The sequence below is a fragment of the Colobus angolensis genome, unplaced genomic scaffold (genome assembly GCF_000951035.1).
Source record: "Colobus angolensis palliatus isolate OR3802 unplaced genomic scaffold, Cang.pa_1.0 Scaffold515, whole genome shotgun sequence".
Lineage (NCBI taxonomy): Eukaryota > Metazoa > Chordata > Mammalia > Primates > Cercopithecidae > Colobus > Colobus angolensis.
The window spans coordinates 1,020,907-1,042,540 of record NW_012118655.1 but is presented as its reverse complement, the minus strand read 5'-3'; the positions used below and the strand labels follow the sequence as shown (position 1 = coordinate 1,042,540).

The 21,634-nt window shown below is 36.7% G+C and overlaps 1 protein-coding gene across 4 annotated transcripts in view; it reads left to right on the top strand.

The window, feature by feature from the left end:
• Window positions 1-21,634, top strand: part of LCLAT1 (lysocardiolipin acyltransferase 1) — a 210,815-nt gene that overhangs the window by 116,856 nt on the left and 72,325 nt on the right. For all 4 annotated transcript variants that reach the window (XM_011960562.1, XM_011960563.1, XM_011960565.1 and 1 more), the window contains 2 exons: window positions 3,672-3,818; window positions 9,898-10,014. In XM_011960562.1, the coding sequence (XP_011815952.1) occupies window positions 3,672-3,818; window positions 9,898-10,014 (264 nt within the window). The remainder of the gene's footprint in view (window positions 1-3,671; window positions 3,819-9,897; window positions 10,015-21,634) is intronic.

Sequence of the window (21,634 nt, the reverse complement as noted above, 5' to 3'; positions counted from 1 at the left end):
GGCATGGTGGCAGGTGCCTGTAGTCCCAGCTACTCGGGAGGCTGAGGCAGGAGAATTGCTTGAACCCAGGATATGGAGGTTGCAGTTAGCCGAGATCACACCACTGCACTCCAGCTTGGGTGACAGAGCGAGACTTCATCTCGAAAAAATAAATAAATAAATAAAAAAGGTGTTCAGCATTATTATACAGGAAATGCAAATCAGAACTACTACACGTGAATTCTAATGGCTAAAATGAGAAGAACTCCTAAGATTAAGTGTTGGGGAAAATACAGATAGAGCAGTTGGAACGATCATACATTTCCGGTGGGAGTGCCAATTGGTATAATCACTTTGAAGAACTGGTGCTATCTACTGAAGCTGAACAGACATAAACCCTATGAGGCAGCAGTTTCACTGCTGGTTATCTACTCAACATAATTGGGTGCTCATGTTCAACAAAAGACAGGTACAAGATTATCTGTATTAGCTTTATTCCTAATAGACAAGGAATCTTCATAAAAAGTATAAACTGTATATTGGTCTACAGTGGTATATTTATATAATTGACACCAGCAATTATATCAATACTGGCATTGCAAAGAAGAAAATACTGCCACACAACATAGATGAATCTCACAGACAAAATTATTGAGCATAAGAAGCAAAATACATAAGAATATATACTGTGATTCTACTTATATGATTTATGATGTTAGAAGTTGGAGTAGTGGTTTTCTTTTGGGAGGGGAAGTATTGACTGGGAATGGGACACATGGGAGCATCTGAGGATTTTAGAAATGTTCAGTATCTTAACTGGGTGACAGCCAGGCATATATGTATATGTGACAATTTATTAAGCTCTATACCTATATATACTTACTGTCTGCACACTTCACTGTGAGTTATACCTCTATAAAAATGTTTAGAAAACACCAACTCAGTCATTACCCACTCATCTGAAATTCTGTCATTATTATGTACCAAATCCTTAACATATTCAAGGACTTTTATCTAAGTCTTGCATTCTTTTCCATTCACCTATTTTTGCAGATATACTTTTGATTTAATCATTGTTGCTTCATAATACACTTGTTTAATGGTTCATGTCTTTCTTGCTTATTATTCTATTGCAAAGTTATCTTGAATATTCTCACCTTTTTATTATTATAGATAATCTGTAGCTTTATTTAGTTTTTGGCTTTGTCAAATAGCCAAATTCTCACACACCCTCATGCTATTGAAATTTTCACTGGAGATCATTGGCATCACTGGTTGAGTTCAAAAACATTGTGTAATCTCTCCATCTCTTTCTAGTTAAGTAATTGTTTTCATGTGACTCTTGCAAGGTAATTAGGTTTATTTCTGCACATTTTGGTTTTGCTGTTTGTTACATTTTACAATCCTTGATGCTATATTCTTGATATTATTGTAACTTGTTAATTATAACAACAGTGCCTACCTGTTGAACACTCTGTGCTTAATCTTACTTGTTTCTCACATCAATCCCTCTCAGGTAAATAGTGTTGCATTGTGCCCATTTTATATTTGGGTCTGAAGGTGAACAGCTGGCTTGTGGTGGTTTAACTGCAGAGCTGTACTGCTTACACACACTGCTCTGTGGGCCTAAGTGTCCTCAATGAAGGACAGATGTGTGGGAGCAGGCAGTGTGGGGTCACGTCCAATATTGGTGGATGAGACTGACATTATAGTGACTAGTAACTGAATGCTTATCAGCAAGACCTATACACTGAAGTGAACTTTTTAATACATGCTTATTTATATATGTAAAATACAGTATTCTAGTTTGGACTTACCCAAACCAAATAAAGTGTGGGGTGTGTGTGTGTGTGTGTGTGAGTGTGTGTATTTTTTATTTTGACGTGGAGTCTTGCTCCATTGCCCAACTACGTTGTTGTGTGGCTGGAGTGCAATGGTACGATCTCAGCTCACTGCAACCTCTGCCTCCCAGGTTCATGCAGTTCTCCCCACTCAGCCTCCCGAGTAGCTGGGATTCCAGGCAGCCGCCATCATGCCTGGCTAATTTTTGTATTTTTGTAGAGATGGGGTTTCACCATGTTGGCCAGGCTGGTCTTGAACTCCTGACCTCAAGTGATCCATCGCATCGGTCTCTCAAAGTGCTGGGATTACAGGCATGAGCCACCATGCCCGGCTATGTGTGTATTTAATCACTAGTAAATACATTATTTTTATGTATTCTCAGGGTACTGCTGTATTTACCAAATGATGATAGCTGTTGTCTTAGTTGCATTCTTTGCTTGCAAGGAACCACCAGCTGAAATAATGAGAGTTTATTATTCCTCTATTCCTGCATGGCAGGAAGAGAGGTGGATTCTCAGGGATATCCAAGAGGTGGATCTGTAGACTGGCCAGGACTTGTGGAGATTAAAACTGTCTTTTGTTACGAATCATAGTCAGCTTTAGGGGGCTTGGCTCATCTGGAGCTTTTGCCCTTCACTCTTGCATGCTTTTATTTATTCTTTTTGAGATGGAGTTTCACTCTTGTTGCCCAGGCTAGAGTGCAATGTGCAATCTCAGCTCACTGCAATCTCTGCCTCCCGGGTTCAAGTGATTCTCCTGCCTCAGCCTCCTGAGTAGCTGGGATTACAGGCACCTGCCACCACACCTGGCTAATTTTTTGTATTTTTAGTAGAGATAGGGTTTCACCATGTTGGCCAGGCTGGTCTTGAACTCCTGACCTCAGGTGATCCGCCTGCCTCGGCCTCCCAAAGTGCTGGGATTACAGGCATGAGCCACTGCACGCGGCCTCTTACATGCTATTTTTATCCTGCCTCAGCCCCTCTGCTCTTTGGTCTGTCCATTTGACTGTGTGCTACCAACTTGTCTGGTTTCTCTGTGGTCCTAGGTGAAATTTCTGAGGGGGAACATTTGGTTGGCCTAGGTATTTACTGTGTTTGCCCAAGCTCTTCATGCTTTGTGGGCTATTGGACAGACTATTGGATTGGCTGCCTCAGTTAGATATCTACCGTAGTAATTCTGGTCATTGTGGCCAGGGGGAGATGGCTGGTCATCTAAACATGGCACATCTAGGACTCCCTCTTCAAAGAGCAAGGGTGATTTGCCCTAGAGAAAAGGAATGTAGTCACAGTGTACACTCTGATTAGTGTGTTTAGTACCATTACACAATTTCCCTTTTCTTTTCAATGCAGTAGAAAGTGGCTAACATTGAAAATAGCAGTTGGATTTAGAGACTTGAGTAGTATCAGAAGGGAAATATTAAAGAGAATGCTTATACACTTGACAACAGTCTTTTGCTTACTGCTCGGTAAGCTGTCAACACATACTCTTTTATCTCCTGTAGGTATCTTGGTTAAAATATCTGTTTAGCTAGGATTGTTAAAATTTTGGATAAGTTAGTGATAAATACTAAGGAAAAATTCTTTCCTTAATATTTTAATAGCTAGTTTTCGCTTGAAAAGATGATTTTGAGAATTTTGCAAACCTCATGATTACCAAATCTCTTTTAGGATCTTCTCATATATATATGTTAGTTATTTAAGCCAAGATCAGTGCTGAATTTATGGTATATCATGAAGCATTTATGATAATAAATAATTTATAGTAAAACCAGAAAACTGAAATATTATAGTCAATAATATGTGGATATTGGCAATAAAATTATAGGTAAATACTTGTCAAATTGATTCTAGGTTGGGCCATGCAGGCTGCTGCCTATATCTTCATTCATAGGAAATGGAAGGATGACAAGAGCCATTTTGAAGACATGATTGATTACTTTTGTGATATTCACGAACCACTTCAACTCCTCATATTCCCAGAAGGGACTGATCTCACAGGTAAGGTAGCCTGGGTTTGGCACAGTTAGAAATCATGTAGTCTAAACTTCTCATTTCTCAGAAGTAGTAACCGAACACCAATAAGAATAAGGACTCTTCCAGGTGTGGTGGTCCATGCCTGGAATCCTAGCTACTCAGGAGGTTGAGACTGGAAGATGGATTGAGTCCAGGAGTTTGAGACCAGCCTGTGCTACATAGCGAGACTTCATCTCAAAACAAAACAAATCAAAACAAAAAAATTAATGGCTCATCCCTAAGGTCACTGGGTTAATCAATAGCATGTTAGGACTCAGAACTCTTGGTTTCTAGCCCATTTAATTTATAGTAGGCAACTCCAAGAGGTCATATTATTCATACTTGCCATCTTTGAACTTTATATTTTAAGCCTCAGAATATATTTTAAAATATCAGGCTTTTATCCTTATGTAAGCATAGTTTTAAAATCATGTTTTAGGTAATGTTTATCCTCCCCTACCTGGGTTTTTTTTTTCCCCTACCTGTTGTTTATATTCTCTTATCCTCTTCTAAGGTATTTATCCATTAAACCCTTCCTACTCCTCAGCTTCTTCCTCATAAGAAAAAGATCTGATAGTAACTAATTTCAGTTATTGTTGATTTACATTAACAGGTTACCCGTCTCCTGATATTTAAGCCCTATCCTTGCTACAAGCAGGAATAGCTTTGCCCTTCTTCAAGAAAACTCAGCCATCATTGAGTTGTAACGAGGACACAGGAAGACATGTTTATAACTTTTCTGCCTTCCTAAATATTAAACTTCTTTTTTTTCTTCTTCTTCTTTGAGCCTGTCACCTCGGCTGGAGTGCAGTGGCATGATCATGGTTCACTGCAGCCTTGAACTCCTGGGCTCAAGCCTATAGTATCTGGGCCTACACCAGATACTACCACCACACCTGGCTACCAGATTTTAAACCGTATAGGCTAGGAATTGCCAATGGATTTCAAGAAAGTCTTACAAAAATTATAAACAAAATACTCAACAGTCTGTCATCCTTACTAAATCAATAGTTTTCACACTTTTTAAACCATGGATTATTTTTGCAGATGAAGCCTTCTATCAAGGATGTTAGATGATAAGACAGATAAAAGCAGAACTGCTCTGGTTGATACTGGAAGGAGTGGCAGTGGGGGCATAGCTTAGACAGAAAGTACTTCTGTAGAATCTTTGGACTCAAAAGACCAAAATTTACTTTTAATAGTCCCGATAACTTCAGGAAAAATACAGCAGAATTTGAGAAGGATTCAGTGGATCTTACAGCTCTGCTGTATAAGGGAAGACAGGCTAAAGCAGGAGAGAACTGAAGTCGAAAATCTCAAGTAGTATGGAGAGGTAGAACATGAACTGAACTTCCAAATTTTTGGTAATAGACTAAGAAGGGCAACCCTTAGAATTTAAGAGAGGAGAGCAGGTAAATGAATGTACTGTTCACACTGTGGGCATAATAATTTATGGAACTCATTACAAAAGAGAGTTCAAGATGAAAAATAGACATTACATACATATTTAAGCAAGTGAATAGGTGACTGAGCCATAATAGATTGTTAAGGAAAATTAAGGTATTTTAGGATTTACTGGAGGTAGCAATTAAGAGATCTTTGACACATCTATTGCAGATGGAACTGAGCTAAATGAACGGTGACACTTTTTATGTACTAGTCAGATCTCTAAAATATATGCCAACTGTGTAGTATATATTTGAATTTTTACAGTTGCGATTCTAAAAGTGGTTGTATTACAGAGGATAATACTGAGGATAATAATGGCTGCTTGTTGAAGCTTGAAACTATATTCTTGTAAGTTGTAAGTTGATTTCCAGAACTAAATTATCATTAGGAAATTATAAGGGATAGGTGGCCATATTTAAATTTTATAATATTTAGAATGTATAATACCTAAATTTCGATATTGAAATATCAGCTTTATTTGAGTATAGAAAGCCATTTACTGAAATGATAGATTTATATTTGTGAATGCAAAAATGTACACCAAAGAATGCCAACTTTGAAAGTTATTTGGTAAACAAAAACTAATGAAAGAAAGGTCATGTTACTGCTACATTAATGTTAATATGTTCATACATTAGACCTTCAGAGTCATAAAATGTATATGTAAAACTTTTTTCATTCTATATTTGTTCTCAGGTTTCTTTTTATAGGTGATGAACTCTACATATAGTGACATAATTTTGGAGTCCAGAGTGCTCACCATTACATGATGTAGTTGCATATATATTTTAAATGCAAATGATATTTACCTTTAAAGCTAGACTTTGCCAAGGAGAAAAAACAGACTGATCCTGAAGCTTTTAAATATTTTTTTAACAGTATAATACAGATAATTTTATTGAGCTGGTTAAAAAAAAATCATTTTTAAAAATAGGCTAGGCCGGGCGCGGTGGCTCAAGCCTGTAATCCCAGCACTTTGGGAGGCCGAGACTGGTGGATCACGAGGTCAGGAGATCAAGACCATCCTGGCTAACCCGGTGAAACCCCGTCTCTACTAAAAAAAAATACAAAAAACTAGCCGGGCGAGGTGGCGAGCGCCTGTAGTCCCAGCTACTCGGGAGGCTGAAGCAGGAGAATGGCGTAAACCTGGGAGGCGGAGCTTGCAGTGAGCTGAGATCCGGCCACTGCACTCCAGGCTGGGTGACAAAGCGAGACTCCGTCTCAAAAATAAAAATAAAAATAAAAATAGGCTAACAAAATATCTCCAGTTTGGAAAAGTATCTGTTAATTAAAAGGTGTTTAGTTACTACCATACTAACTTTAAACTGAGTTTTTCAGCCCAGTGAGACTGTTTTATAATTTGAGTTCTCAATCTAGCTGGCATGTATATTTAAATTAGTGCATTTAAATCTAACTTTACATATATTCTATCTTCATATTTTATTGTTGGTTCTAACTTTTTAATGGAAGCAATATATGTTAATTAGGGAAAATTTAGAAACATAGAAGTGTGCACAAAACTTGCTATAATCCCACTGCCCATAAGTGAACACTATTTTAATGTTGGTCCATTTCTTTTGAATCATTTGGTCACATGCAGACATATGTGCACCCATCCATATTTATTCTTTATTCTTGGGTTAGGGAGTTCTATATTGTATTGGCATATTAGTTAGGGTTCTCTAGAGAAGGAGAACCAGTAGGATGTATATATATAGAAAGAGGTTGAGATTTATTTTAAGGAATTGGCTCTTACAGTTGTGGAAGCTTAGTAAGTCCATGATCTATAGGGTAGGGCGGCAGAGTGGAGATCCCAGGAAGCAGTTGAAATTCAAGGCCAAAGGCAGTCTAGAGGCAGAATTCTTTCTTCCTTGTTGAGGAGAGGAGGGCACCTCTGTCTTTTTCTGTTAAGGCCTTCATTCACCTGATTTGATGGGGCCCACTCCCATTGTGGAGGGTCATCTGCTATACTACCTCTACTAATTTAAATATTAGTCTCTTCTTAAAAACACCTTCCCAGAAACATCTAGAATAATATTTGACGAGCTACCTGAGTATCATGGCCTATTCAAGTTGACATATAAAATTAGTCATCACAATTAGTATTTGATGATTTTGAGTTTCATTTCCCTGATTTGGAAGGATTCTAACAATTATATTATTGCATATAACTTAACACCTACTATATACATACAACTTATTCTTTTTAATTCGTATATGAGTGCCTGGATCTTTATCCCTACTATCATGAAGTTTACGTTCTATGAGGAAAGACAGGTGATAAACTAATAAGTTAATAAAAATATGTCAGTCCTAAGTGCTGTGTGGAAAAATAAGGCAGGATAAGGAGATAGAGAGTCATAGAGGGAGTGTAGGGTGCTGTTTTATTCAAGATGGTTAAGGAAAGCCTCTCTATTAAGTTTCTATTTAGGTAGGGACTAAATGAACAAAGCAGAAAACCATGCAGCTGTATGGGTGAAAGGCATTCTGGGTGAAGGGAGGAACAGCAACTGCACAGATCCTGAGGTGGGAACATGCCCAGCTGGTTTGAGAACAGCTGCTAGTAGTCCCATGGGTGGAAGGAGTGCAGGAGTGGGATAGTTATAGGGAGAAACGTGACAAGACAGGCTGTGGTCAGAAAGTGGGATGCTAGTGTACTTACTAGCAATAACAGAGTCTGGGGATGGGTAGATGAACTAGGGGGGTAGATGGAAGACTCTGCATCTCTAATCTCTCTGTATTTCTGATCATTTTTACCTTCCCACATTGTGACTATTTGTTTTAGAGCTGTTTATACTTGTACTCACATTCTACAACAGTTCAGTTTTGCTTTCAGAATCCCCAGAGTTTTATAAACTGAAAGACCAAACTAAAGGGTAGTGACTACTCATCTTTGTGGTGTCTCTGGGATTCCGAATCCCATTTAAGGTCCTGTCAGCTGTCTATAATATAAATATTGTTTTGTAGCCCCATGCCCAGGATATCCTCAAATGAATATGAGAAGAACTTACTACTCTTCATATGTAGGGGCTTTACTTTTGACTTGCCTGGCTCAATTCCTCTATCATGAAATGATGTAACACCTTCTATAGGAGTGTTCTTTGAATATTTCAGTGTTATGGAAGGCATCTATGGTTTTTGGAGACTTTGAGGATTCAGTGATCTTAAATTCACTCCTAGTAAAGTTGTGTCAGTATAGGTATTTTTCTTGTAACTGGGAATAATAGTTTATAAATTTCGGAATGTAGCTGAGGATTGCGGGTTCTAATATCTGCTGTCATCAGAAAGTATTTCATGATCTCTCCCAGCAGTTGAGGCCAAATTTCTGAACACTTTACTTTTTCCAAATGTATTTGCTGAATAATGGGTTTGGTTCTTCTTGGAACTTGTAAAGTTACCTCATGGAATGGAAAAAGAAGGTTTTGCCAACAACTGGAACATGTACTTGACTCCGTAACTATATTCAGCCAAACCATGTTCAGATGTTTGTACATGATGTGCTAATCATGTGCCCATTCCGTTATGGAGTGGTTTGGGTTAGTAATATTAGCATACTCTGTGCCTGAGCAAAGCAGATATTTCAGTTTACATGGAAGGCTTAAATTATTGGGTTTTAAAGAGTGTTGATCCGATATATTTGATTGCTAGTTATTTCTTCTGGATGTCTAGGTCATTATATTTTGTTAGTGTCTCAGTTTTGTTTTATTAGCATTTTATTTTAATATTTCAATTTTCTTATATAGGGATTGTTTGACAAAAATTTTAGTTTATTAGCATTTTAATTTTCATAGAATATTGACTTTTATGAAATCTTTTAAAGAAATTAAAATATTTGAATATGAATTTCAGAAAATGTATAAAAATCTGTTTATACCTTTGTTACAATTTTTTTAATTCTAGTAAGTATAACCGAGCATCTCAGCTTTGAAATGCATTTTAACACTTTTTTTCTTTAGTCTTAGAATATAGCCTCGAAATGTACTTTGAAACTCTGTTTTCCTTCTTTTTCCACTAGACACTTCCTTGCACCATGTATGCTTATCTACTATATGCTTACTTAGAAATTCCAGAGGCTAATTTTGAAACAAATCCAGGCATGGAGGCCCTGTGGAATCCTCCCACTTAGGGGGAGTTGTGAACAATTAGTCCACTACCACCAGGCTGAAGTCAAATAATGCCAAGTGGACCTCTGGATGGCCAGTTACCCGAGATAGCCATCAGAACAAGACACACAGACCCTGTGCCATCCACACATGGGAGCATAGCAAGTTTCCTTTTAAAAACACTATGATAAATTTTAAAACTTAAGATGGGACTTTAGAACACTAGTTCCCTATCTTCTCAGTTTGCTGGCTCTCTGTTTAAAACCTTCTTTCACTCCCACCAAACTTGGCCTTTCGAGCAGCAAATAGCCAAACCTGGGTCTGGTTACATAAGTAGGTCTGGGATCTTGATAACGGATCATCTGCAATGTTTGTATCTTCTCATTTGACTCAGTATTCAGTCATTATAGAATAACTAACTGCTATTTTTATCAAAAAATTCTGTACTTCTTTCCTTACCTCATTTATTTTCCTTTAGTTTATGATTTATAATGGTCCATTGTTTTGTTTAGAAAACAGCAAGGCTCGAAGTAATGCATTTGCTGAAAAGAATGGACTTCAGAAATATGAATATGTTTTACATCCAAGAACTACAGGCTTTACTTTCGTGGTAGACCGTCTAAGAGAAGGTAAGCACCCATTTCAAAATGTACTTTTTAATGAAAGTGGCAAAAATCGCTAAGCTTTATATATAGCCCTTTAGAGTTTAGAGTTTATAAAAGATTTTTTAATACTTTATCTCAAGAAATGAGATATTGTATTTTTATTCCAAGTTTACCTATGTACTAAAATGTTTTGCCGTGTATTCTTGAGAGATATAAAAGAGATCTCTGTAAAAAATTCTTTCCCTTTTTTTAGAACAGACATAACTCTATGTTACATACTTTTCTATATATACACACACATATAGCATATGTGTATATGTGCATGTGTGTGTGTGTGTATATATATATATGTATGTATGTATATATAGAGTTAGGCCATAATTCCATTTTAGGATATTTCTCCAAGTGGCAAAAGTGTCTTTTTTTTTTGAGATGGAGTCTCGCTCTGTCACCCAGACTGGAGTGCAGTGGTGCTATCTTGGCTCACTGCAAGCTCCGCCTCCCAAGTTCATGCCATTCCCCTGCCTCAGCCTCCTGAGTAGCTGGGACTACAGGTGCCCGCCACCACGCCCAGCTAATTTTTTGTATTTTTGGTAGAGACAGAGTTTCACCATGTTAACCAGGATGGTATCAATCTCCTGACCTTGTGATTCACGAGCCTTGGCCTCCCAAAGTGCTGGGATTACAGGCATGAGCCACTGCGCCTGGCCAAAAGTGTCTTAAGAGTATCTTATCACTTAATCCATTCCTCTAGTACTCATGAAAAGCAAAAAAAAAAAAAAAAAAGAGAGAGAGAGAAAAAGTCTTATCACTTAAACTAACCATATGTTCGGCTCTTAGGGTTTGAGAATATATCATTCTCTTACTATTTTAAGCTATAGAGAAATATAACAATCTGAAAAATAATTTTACTTTAATTATTTCACTCAGTCCACCAAGTAACTGGTTGGTAGGAAGGGAAATGCCACTACCTCTACTATTTTATAGTTAAGTAGAACTGGCATCCAATGTGGTAAGTACATTTTCACAGGTTACTTGAGTCAGGGATAGAACCTCCTTCTTCTGCTTCCTTATTTGTGACTCATATCACACTTCTTTCAAACTATGTCTATTCGGGGGCATACATGAGCAGAAAGTGATTCCGTTGATGATGTCACACCCATTTAAATGCTTAAGTTTTGATGTAAATGAAAACCAATTGTACTTTTTAATTATAGTTCAGCATATTTGCAAGTTTATATATTTATACACATTTGTACATACAAATAACACACATATGAAGTAACTATTTGGAAACATACTGAAGTGTTAATTTTATAACAATTCAAAGCCCACAGTCAGCTAACAGAAGAACTGTGTTTGCACATTTCTGCTCTTCACTCTGATTTCCAGTAAGCATATTCTGCAATGGTGATCTCTATGACAAATTACCACCTTCATCTGGTAACTGATACATTTTCATAAAACTGCTGTGCATAACATGAAAAGTCTTGAACCATTAGGTAAGAAAAGGTACGAAGTTCTTCTTTCCCTAAATGGCATCACTATTGTTCTTTTAGGATTTAATATGCTTTAAGGTAAAAAGTCTAACCTGCCAAGATGAAGCATATTTATAACCAAGCACCCATGATTTAAAGAAAGGTTCACAATCAATTCAAAATCACATGCTCTGTGATTTTGGTAAACCAAAAATGTTATCCATATTAGTTTGGTTTGCTTTTGAAATTCTGTGATTACAACTAATAGGACATGGACTTGTGGGCTTGACATTCCTATTGGATGTGATTAGTGAGTGCCCATAGAAGTTCATGGAGAATACAATCCTTCATGCCTGTGGAGTAGGGTGGAGAGGCATGAAGACATTCAAGTAGTGATGCTTTTTTTTTTTTTATTTTTTTTTTTATTTTTTTATTTTATTTTTTTTTTTTTTGAGGCGGAGTCTCGCTCTGTCGCCCGGACTGGAGTGCAGTGGCCGGATCTCAGCTCACTGCAAGCTCCGCCTCCCAGGTTTACGCCATTCTCCTGCCTCAGCCTCCTGAGTAGCTGGGACTACAGGCGCCCGCCACCTCGCCCGGCTAGTTTTTTTTGTATTTTTTAGTAGAGACAGGGTTTCACCGTGTTAGCCAGGATGGTCTCGATCTCCTGACCTCGTGATCCGCCTGTCTTGGCCTCCCAAAGTGCTGGGATTACAGGCTTGAGCCACCGCGCCCGGCCTTTTTTTTTTTTTAATTTGATACCATTTACTGTGGCATGTAACTTAGACTCACCCTTCTCATTCAACAATGTTTTTCTATTTTACAGTATTTAATGATTTCTTTAAAGGTATTTCTGACATCATAGAACAATCTATAGAGCTCTGTTTTGAAATCTGGAAAATATTTTAGTAGCAAACTGATTTATAACTTTGGTGAATGTGTATTAGTCCTCACTCCAAGCACTAGTCAGCAACCACAATATGTAATTTTTCCTTCCAGTTGTGGCAGCTGGTCTCCCCAACATTCCTCCTATATCAGTAAAAAGAAACATAGATGATTCCATTTGTTTCAGTTAGAAAACAACAGTTAGATGATTTTATTTGTTAGAAACATAGAATGGGACTTGTATACTATAATAATAAAAATAAAAAATATGATGAGGATAACTATAATAGTATAGCAGCTAACATTAACTGAGCATTTATTAGGTACCTAGCATTATGCTGTGTGTTTTATATGCCCATGATCAATTCATCTTCACAACAACTGTACGTGGTAGTTACCATTATAAATATTTATCTCATTGTGCAAAACTGAAGCAGAAATGAGGTAAAGAACCTCATCAAAATTATTGGAATACAGTTTGTCTAACTCAGCTCATGTTCTTTCTACTGTAACTAGCTGCTGCTTGTATTTATAGGATGATTTTAGTTAACAAAATCTCCAGATCATTAAGCACCTTTCTAACACTAGTGAGCTGGAGTATTTTCTTTAAGAAAGAGTTTAATAGGAAAAGAATTTAAAAAGAAGCTAAATGGCCAGAACACAGAGAGATGGTAGTCACCAGGCAGGTGGTTGTGATGCTGCCTGAGATAACGGGGGGAGCAGAGCAGGCAGAGGCTAAGGAGGCATCAGGTGGGGAGTTGAGGGCAACTCTCATTTCTTGGGGGTTTAAGTGAATAAAAAGAGAAGAAGTTTCATTAGTGATTGGAGGTGAGGAGGATCTTAGAGGTCATCTAGTCCAGAGTTCCCTTTTTGAATGGGAATCTAAGACTCAGAAAGGGGCCCAGCCTGGCTTTCTGATCTTTAAGCTCATTAAAACTTGAGATCATCATATAGATTTATTTGAGTTTTAGGTTTGAAATACTTGTTTTTGAATTCAAAGAAAGCAGTTTATATTTCAATCCATACTTAGCTCATATGCTTAAATTCTAAATATAAAGGAATGAAGGATATAATCTTTCCACTATTACTCTAGGGGAATACAGGGTTAACCACAAAATAAAGATTAAATTCCCACTAGGTGATTTGGATCAGCACAGCTGAACCAAATTCTTCAGTTTGTATTCAGGGAGAGAGATTTGCTGACTTAACATGCAGATTACATAATTAGTGTCTAATAGTCCTGTTTGTGGGACTCTTGATGTTTGTCTACAGTAGTTCTCATGTGCTCTGAGAAAGTTGATGGCTACCTAGGAAATAAAAGCAGTATACCAATCATAGACAGCGTAGTCTTCAGTAGCATTGTTAGACTATTTTAGTTTCTTAGATTTTTGCTTAGTGCTTAGAGCTAACAATCCAGTCTGTCTGTGGCCTACAGTGGAGGACTAAAGGTGACCAACAGAAACCCGTCTCTGTGGTGCACATCGCATTTATAATAGTCAGCAAGCCTCTCCCAGGGTGGCATTTCAATTACTCTTTTGAACAGCCAGCATGTTTTAGGAGGCAAGGAAGAAAGACAAATTATTGAAATATTGGGTGCATTATATGTCATGTACTCTGACCTTTTCATACAGCCTTTTATTGCTGGAAACTATGAAATTGGATAAGACCTTTCCGTTATGTTAAATAAGATGTGGTTGTACAGTAGACTTTTGACATTTGCTAGAGTATTTTCTGAGACAATTTCCATTTCCTCAGTTTTAGAAATATTTTTGTAGATTAGTAGCTTTTGAGACCATTTTACAAGGAACATGGTAGAGTGCAACAAAACCTAAATGAAATTTGTACACTGATCAGTGGATAAGCACCCAGATCATGTAAATGGCCTGGTGACCTGCACGTCATGAAGCAGAAATTCTTCAAATTTGCCTCAGGAGAAGTATACATGACTGCATGTCAGAGACCTTTGATGTCTCTTCATGTTGAATTTTCAAATGCCATAGTATTGCTTTAGACCATAAAGGGAATTCATATTGTTTTCTTTGTTCCTTTTAGTCACTGCCCATTTCGCCCCACCTTTCCCTCTAGCGAAAAATCTGAGCTGCTCATTTAGGACAGATCTTGTTGTTGCGTTTAGTGAAAAAAGTCATGATAGCCTTAATGAAAAAGGATAGAAGCCTATCTATGTACTTAAAAACAACCATCTAACACTTACCAAGTTCTTACGATGTGTCAGGTATTGAGTTGTGCATGTTTCTTTACCTTGCCCATGCAGTAGAATCAACCATAGAGCTTTTTAAAAATACAGATACTGAGGTCCAAGCTCAGACCTATTGAATCAATCTGGTGATGGGTACCTAGACTCATAGCTACTGCTTTCACCACTCATACGTATCCCCTAATTCTCCTACCTAAGCTAGATGGTAGTTTGCCCTGTGCTGCACCTGTGGAGCCTGGCTCCGTTTAGCAACTTTTGCAGGGTCATACTGCTGCTGAGCAGAGGAACTTTAAACTCAAGTCTTTTTGATTCCAGTGCTCTTGTTCTTTCCACTCTATAATAAGCTTACAGTTTTTCAAATGCAAAAAAAAAAAAAAAAAAAAAAAAATTATTCTTTGTGGATTTTTTGTTTTCTATTTCCAAGATTTCTGCTTGATATCCTTGGCTCTACTGTGAGTTCTGTTTAAATGAAAATATATATATAAAGGATTTTCTTTTTGTAAGCCTCTTTTATTTTTCTGATTTCGGCCTTTACCAGTTCCTCCTCCATTTCTCTAATCTTTAAAAAAACAAAACAAAACATGACATTCAAACTATCTGTCCTTTCAAACTGTGGTTCCATTCTCTGGCAGAACCTGGGTTGAAAGAGGGAAAACAAAATTGTGGTTCGATCGTTTTCTTTCTTTTTGCCATCAAATTGCAGAAATAGCTTGATGACTTGATTTTCTCAACACTGGTTCATTTTTTATTAAAAATAGATAATAGTTTTTTAATTGTAAAAACAGAACGTGCTTACTGTTAAAAAATTGGAAAATTAATAAAGAAGAAATTAAAGGCATTGACGCTGTTGCACAAGCCAGAAACCTGGGAGTCATTCTTGGCTTACCCCCCTCTGCTTTTCACATGCTGTGAAATCCCAAACAAGGCCTTTTGGTTCTACCCCTTAAGGATCTCTCAAATTAATTCTTTTCATTTGCAATGCCATACTGGTCTGGGCCTTCATTGTATGTTCTCTGAATTATCATACAGCTGCTCAGCTGGTCTTTCTAGCTCTGGTCTTGACTTAACCAGTCCTTTCTCCACTTTGTAGCCAGATTCACGCCTTTTTCTAAATGGGGGTGGCAGCACACTGAGGTAGGTGTCCAGGCACTGGAGTCAGGTCTCACAGAATTCCAAGGTTAAATCTACTCTAAGATGATTTACCCAGGCCTTCTATGACCTACCTCTGTGGTCGTATCTCCTGTCTCCCTAGTTTTACCATTTGTTCTAGCCTTATTGAACCACACTTCTTTCCCAGAGTGCACAGTATGCTGAGCCTTCCCCACGGTATCCTCTTCCTCAACCTGTAGATGTCACCTTAGATAACAGGTCATCCAGGAAAACTTTCTGATTTTGTTTGGGTTGGTTGGGTGCCTTGCTTTATATTCCCTGTATGAATACTTTTCCTACTAGCTATGTGTAAATTTTTCTTACTGTAGTATCACTTGTTTAGTTGTTTATCTCCTTGACTGTTTTTTTCTCAAGCCTTTAGCACAGGGCCTGGCATGTAATAGATACCCTTCAAATTTTTTGAGCCAATCAACTAATTGGTCAATGTAATTTTATACCCTATGTTCCAATAAAGATTTAAAATGGCTAACATAAATATGTATCATATAATAATAGCAGTGCCCCAGCCTGGTCAAGATGGCGAAACCCCATCTCTACTTAAAATACAAAAATTAGCCAAGCATTGTGGCACGTACCTCTTAATCCCAGATCTTCAGGAGGCTGAGGCATGGGAATTGCTTGAACTTGGGAGGCGGAGGTTGCAGTGAACTGAGATTGCACCACTATACTCCAGCCTGGGTGACAGAGCCAAGACTCTGTCTCAAAAAAAAAAAAAATTAATAATAATAATAATAATAACAGCAGCACCAAAAGTAAGAGAAGAAATCAAGGTGAGGGAAAATAGGGGTAAATTTTTTAAAAACTAGATGTGAGGTTACTATACAAAACATGTTATAAGTTTCTACATTCCTGTATAATACGAGTCCAAACATTGGCCCTGAGCTTTCTGTACCTTTTATACAAGGAAACTGAAGTATCATTGACCATGTGTATAAGGTCAAAGCAAGCCAGATGATTAAAAGAAGCATTTTTGAAAATCTTGGAATATCTCCCATGGCTCTTCACAAAGAGCACATTGTACATTTCATGACCAAGATCCTGAACAGCATCTTTATGGGAAATATAATGAAATTTTTAGGACTACTCCACATAGACTCATCATGGTTGTCCATGTTGGCTAATGGAATAAACACATTCCATTACATGAGAAAGAGCAGTCTCACAAAAGCTCAAAACACTGAGACTCTATATGGATTTAGAGTGTCTCAACTCTAAAGGTATAGATAGACTGCATGTCCTTAAAACGATTCTCCATAAAGAGTATTTCACTCACTGAGGATTGGGTGACAGTTAGTTCACGCTGAGTTTGATTATTCTTTGTAAGGCATCTGTTCTACAGATACTTTGTGTCATAAAGCGCTGCAGAGTCAAGGGCGATAGTAGTAAGTGGATCTAGGAGTTGGACTGAGGGAAATTACAGAGCTTACTGAGATTTCACACATGAATTGAAGGCCTACCTCCAAACTGAGATCTGCCAGCATGTCCTTAGAAAACAGGGAGGAGTATGTGTTTTTTGTATCCTCTGCAATGCTTGGACATACTAAGTGGACCATTGCTGAAAGCTCAGGTCCTGGTCTGTGTGGCTCTTTTGGTCTTGTTTATTGCTGTGACTTCATGCCCTCTCTTCACTCCGGTCATGTGGGATACACTTTACTCATGCTGTTTCTTCTCCCAAACTGTTCCTATTCATCTGGCTAGCTCCCATTGGTTCCTCCAGACAGCTTAAGTGTCTTTTCCACTTCAAACAATTTTCTGACCTCTCCAGGTTATTGGCGTTCCCTCTTCTTACTCTCATCATAATCTATACATTTCTGTTAATAACCAGTAGTTTTTTAGTGGCTTTTTTTTTTTTTTTTTTTTAGTCCATCTCTCTCATTGGACTTGAGCTCCTTTAGGATAGAGGTACTGTGCCATATTTGTTTTTATATCTGAGGTCCTAATACCATGCCAGGAATATTATAGGTACTCAATAAATTTATAGTTTGGTACAAATTCTTAAAGATGACCTAATTTTAGCATCTCTCTCATACACACATATGCACATCTGATTAGCAATTCTTCCTACCCCCTTCAGTCTAGTGATCAGACACTTACAGATTTTAATTTATATGGAGTCCTTTCATTGCAACAGAGATGAGATTTATGGCAGTGCCAGAGGGCCACCTGAGGTAGATGCACAGCAGATAATAGCTATCTTAAGACACTCTCTTCTTTTTTTAACTACTGGAGGATAAAAGGGTACTTTTTTTTTCTAGATTATGTATACTATTAGAAGAGAATTACAGAAAAACGTTATTTGTAACTTAAATGAATAAGGTCTTGGCATGTGATCATGTAAAATTCAATATGGAAATGTGGTTCTTAATTAAATGTTTCCTTTATTTGTATCTCAATGAGTTTCAGATTCTAATATGGTGTTAAACAGATAGTTATTGCAACCTTGTGTTTCTCTGTACCACTTGACTTCAATAGGAGAAAAATTTTGCCCTGGGTTTATTATATACTATTTCTCTACCACCAGCCAGCTATAAAAATGCCTACTATTGTGAAAGGTAGGTCTGGGTTATAATTTTTGCGTGTCTTATGGCACCATTAATAAAAAATTTTTAAAATATATGTTCTTTATCAGATTATCATTTTCATAGATGAGTGAAAATTATATACAGTTGTATTTTACTCATTTATAAGGCATGTCTGTGCCTAAATATTGGTGCCCTGTATAATGTTTAATATATTTTTTAAGAATGACACACTGAAAAATGCTGATAACTGTGACCTTTACAAAATGTGTTTATTTCAAAATTCAGAATTTTGGAAGCAGCTTTTGTGAGTAAAATTTGTGGAATTGCCTTTGAGTGATGACTTTCTGTAGACTGTACACTGACCATAAAGCATATTGTTACATACATTGAAATAATTTTGTCAGTTCCCATTAGAGGGCAAAAGTGAGAGATAGAAAACAACTACAGAAGGTGTGAGTAGCTGTGTCATCACAATGCTGTTTACTTACTGTGTGGCAGATGGGCACTACATGTTTATGTACTTAGAATCTCGTTTCCAGTAAAACAGAGAAGAGAGTTTCAGTGAATATGCAAAATGTATGTAACAATATACTTTAGCTCCCTGTTCATATGAAAGCAAAATTCTCAGCCAAGGTGAGATTTTGACCTGAGTCTAAACCCCGTGGACCTTTGAATCCAGAAATTCATCTTAACAGGAGCTTATGCCTGCCTTTTGGTTTTATACAGTATGCAGTTTCATTGTGAATGTATATGCTTCTTTTTTGGGTTTGTCCAAAAAAGGTTTACCTTGTTTCTTCTTTGTTGTTGACATATGTCCATTTCATTATTTTTAAAGTCTATGCCTTTTCTTTTAGCTTTATTGATTTTTTCTTCCTTATTCAAAATATTCTGTCTGCATTTTTCCAATTATTAGAACCTTTTTTTTTGCATTTTTTCATAATTGATATTTGTGTTGAGTATTGCAAAGCAATATTAAAACAGTACTCACTTGCTGGAATGTATATGTGTGTACACATGCAAAACCAAATTCATATACCTCACTTGTAAAAAATATGAAACTAAATACAGAAATTGTTTACTTATTAATGTTGAAAGTTATTTGCACAGCTCTCTAAATGAAAGTAGTTTTTTCCATTTTATTTTGCATAGATTATATTTTTATGTTATATAAAATTAATATATCGTGTAACAATATATTATTATATATATTTTGCCACATAGGCTCCCTATACATATATCTGACTGCTAAAAAGCATGCAAACTCACCTTGTCATTGGCTACTCTGCATTGCATAAAGTGTAAGACATTGAAAGAATGTCAGTAACTTCTAAATCAGCAAACTTTCCCTAGTGAAGTTACGTAGAAGAGTAAAGCTTAAGTGTTCTCAGTGACTTTCACTCCCTCCACACAAGAGTATTGCATTTGGCCACATGGGGTAAATTCCAAGGATGATCCTACTTGGTAAGATTACTGATGTTGAGAATCTATCAGAAGTGCATATGTACACAAAATGCATATTTTTAAGTGTTGTATTTTGTGATAATTAATAACTTAATCCACATAATTTCATTGTGGTTCACTCTCTCTTTTTCATAGGAAATGGTACTTGAAAAGGAAATTAAAATGAAACCACTGATTTACATTTGTTTCTCAATTTTTGTTTTATGAAGTACCTTTTCCAGTGATAGTCTCATTTGGTTATAATACGCTAACAGACAGTAATCTACAATGTGTTGCATCTTTTCATTTTAATATTTTTCCTTGGGAAAAAGATTACTGTCTTTACTCTCTTGACAGCAAGCTTCATATTTGTGCTATTCTTCTTCTTGTCTTTGACCATGGCAGTTACCTCTGTTGTTCATGCTACCTGCCTGATTTTGATGACCGAAATATTTTTCACTAAGAAATATCTGAGTATTGTTAAGTAAACATCTGTCTGTGATTCCTTATTATTTACCACATATAACATTTTTAAATAGTCTACATACACTACATGGATATTTGTAAACTTTTAAACACTTAGCCTTTGAAAGTATGAGGCTGCCACACAATTTCTTAGACCTTAAATGTGAGAAATTTATGTTGATAGTTGTTTGTCTTATCTCTACATTCACAACCACTTTCTTTGAAGTGACAGATTTCCTCTCCAAAAACTTAGAATGCTTTGGATTAATTTTGCATTGTATAAATGTAGGCTGAAAGTAATTTGGGGTTCCATGTGGAAATTCTGATAATTTGTGAGACTGCAGTACCAAAGTTTTAAAATCCTATTGTATATTCATAGTTTATTTATGACTTATATCTTCCTTGTTTCATCATAGAATTTTAAATGGCCTTTAGCAGAAGATAAATAAGTGAAATGTGGCCCAGCGTGCCAAAGTCAGGTAATAAAGTATGTATGTGCATAGGACTTGAAGGGAAAGCATATTATCCAAGCTAAGGAAAGCTGCTCCTCCTAGTCAAACATTGAGCCTTAGCACCGACCTCTTTAGAAGTCAAGGCAAAATGGTCTTTCCTGTAATTTTCTCATTGCATTAAGTTCTTGATGACTTACAATGGTAATGAGCTAACTTACAGTAGAAGTGTTAGTCAATGCCTTTTCTAGGCACAGTTATCACTCATTGGCAGCAGACCTATGTTCAGTTAACTAGCACCTCTCAAAGCTAAAAAACAAACATTCCTATTTTTGTGGACTGATCTTAGATGTCATTATTATAGAAGATCTACCAACTTGACCATATGTTTCAGGAGAGGAACTTCATACTGTTCCTTATGTGAGTACATGGAAATTACTCATAATCTGTAATCCATGGTGCCTAAAAAGAATTGAACACTTTTTTTCTAGCTCATAAGATTTACTTGTTTTCATTCAGAATGGTGTCTTAATGACCACAACAGGTTCATAATGTTAAATCCAAAAGAAGTTACCAAATAGTTTACCAATTAATTTTAGTTATGGAAATTATTAATAACCTTTTGGATCAGTAAAAAGCATCTTTACCATGTTGGTTCTATTATTCATTCATACTTATTTTTTACTTATTAAATTCATTAGAAAGGGTCTCTGTTGCCATGGCGCCTGGCCTATTCCCTTTGTAATTCAAGGAGACAGTAGCCACTCTTATATGCCTAGATTAGTTTTAACGAAGGCTTTTATTTTTAAAACTTTAGGGATGGACATTAGTAAGAACTGAAATTAAGAAAGACTTGACAGGAAATACTGTGACTTTTGTTTAGACTTGATAGATGAATAGAGTTTAAGCAAAGGAGAAACATACTACAAAAAGCTTGCCCTGTACATACTATCTTTAAAGTTGTATACACAAAAGGTGTTTATATTTAAGTATTTTTAAGAAAATGTCTTTGTTGTAAATGCA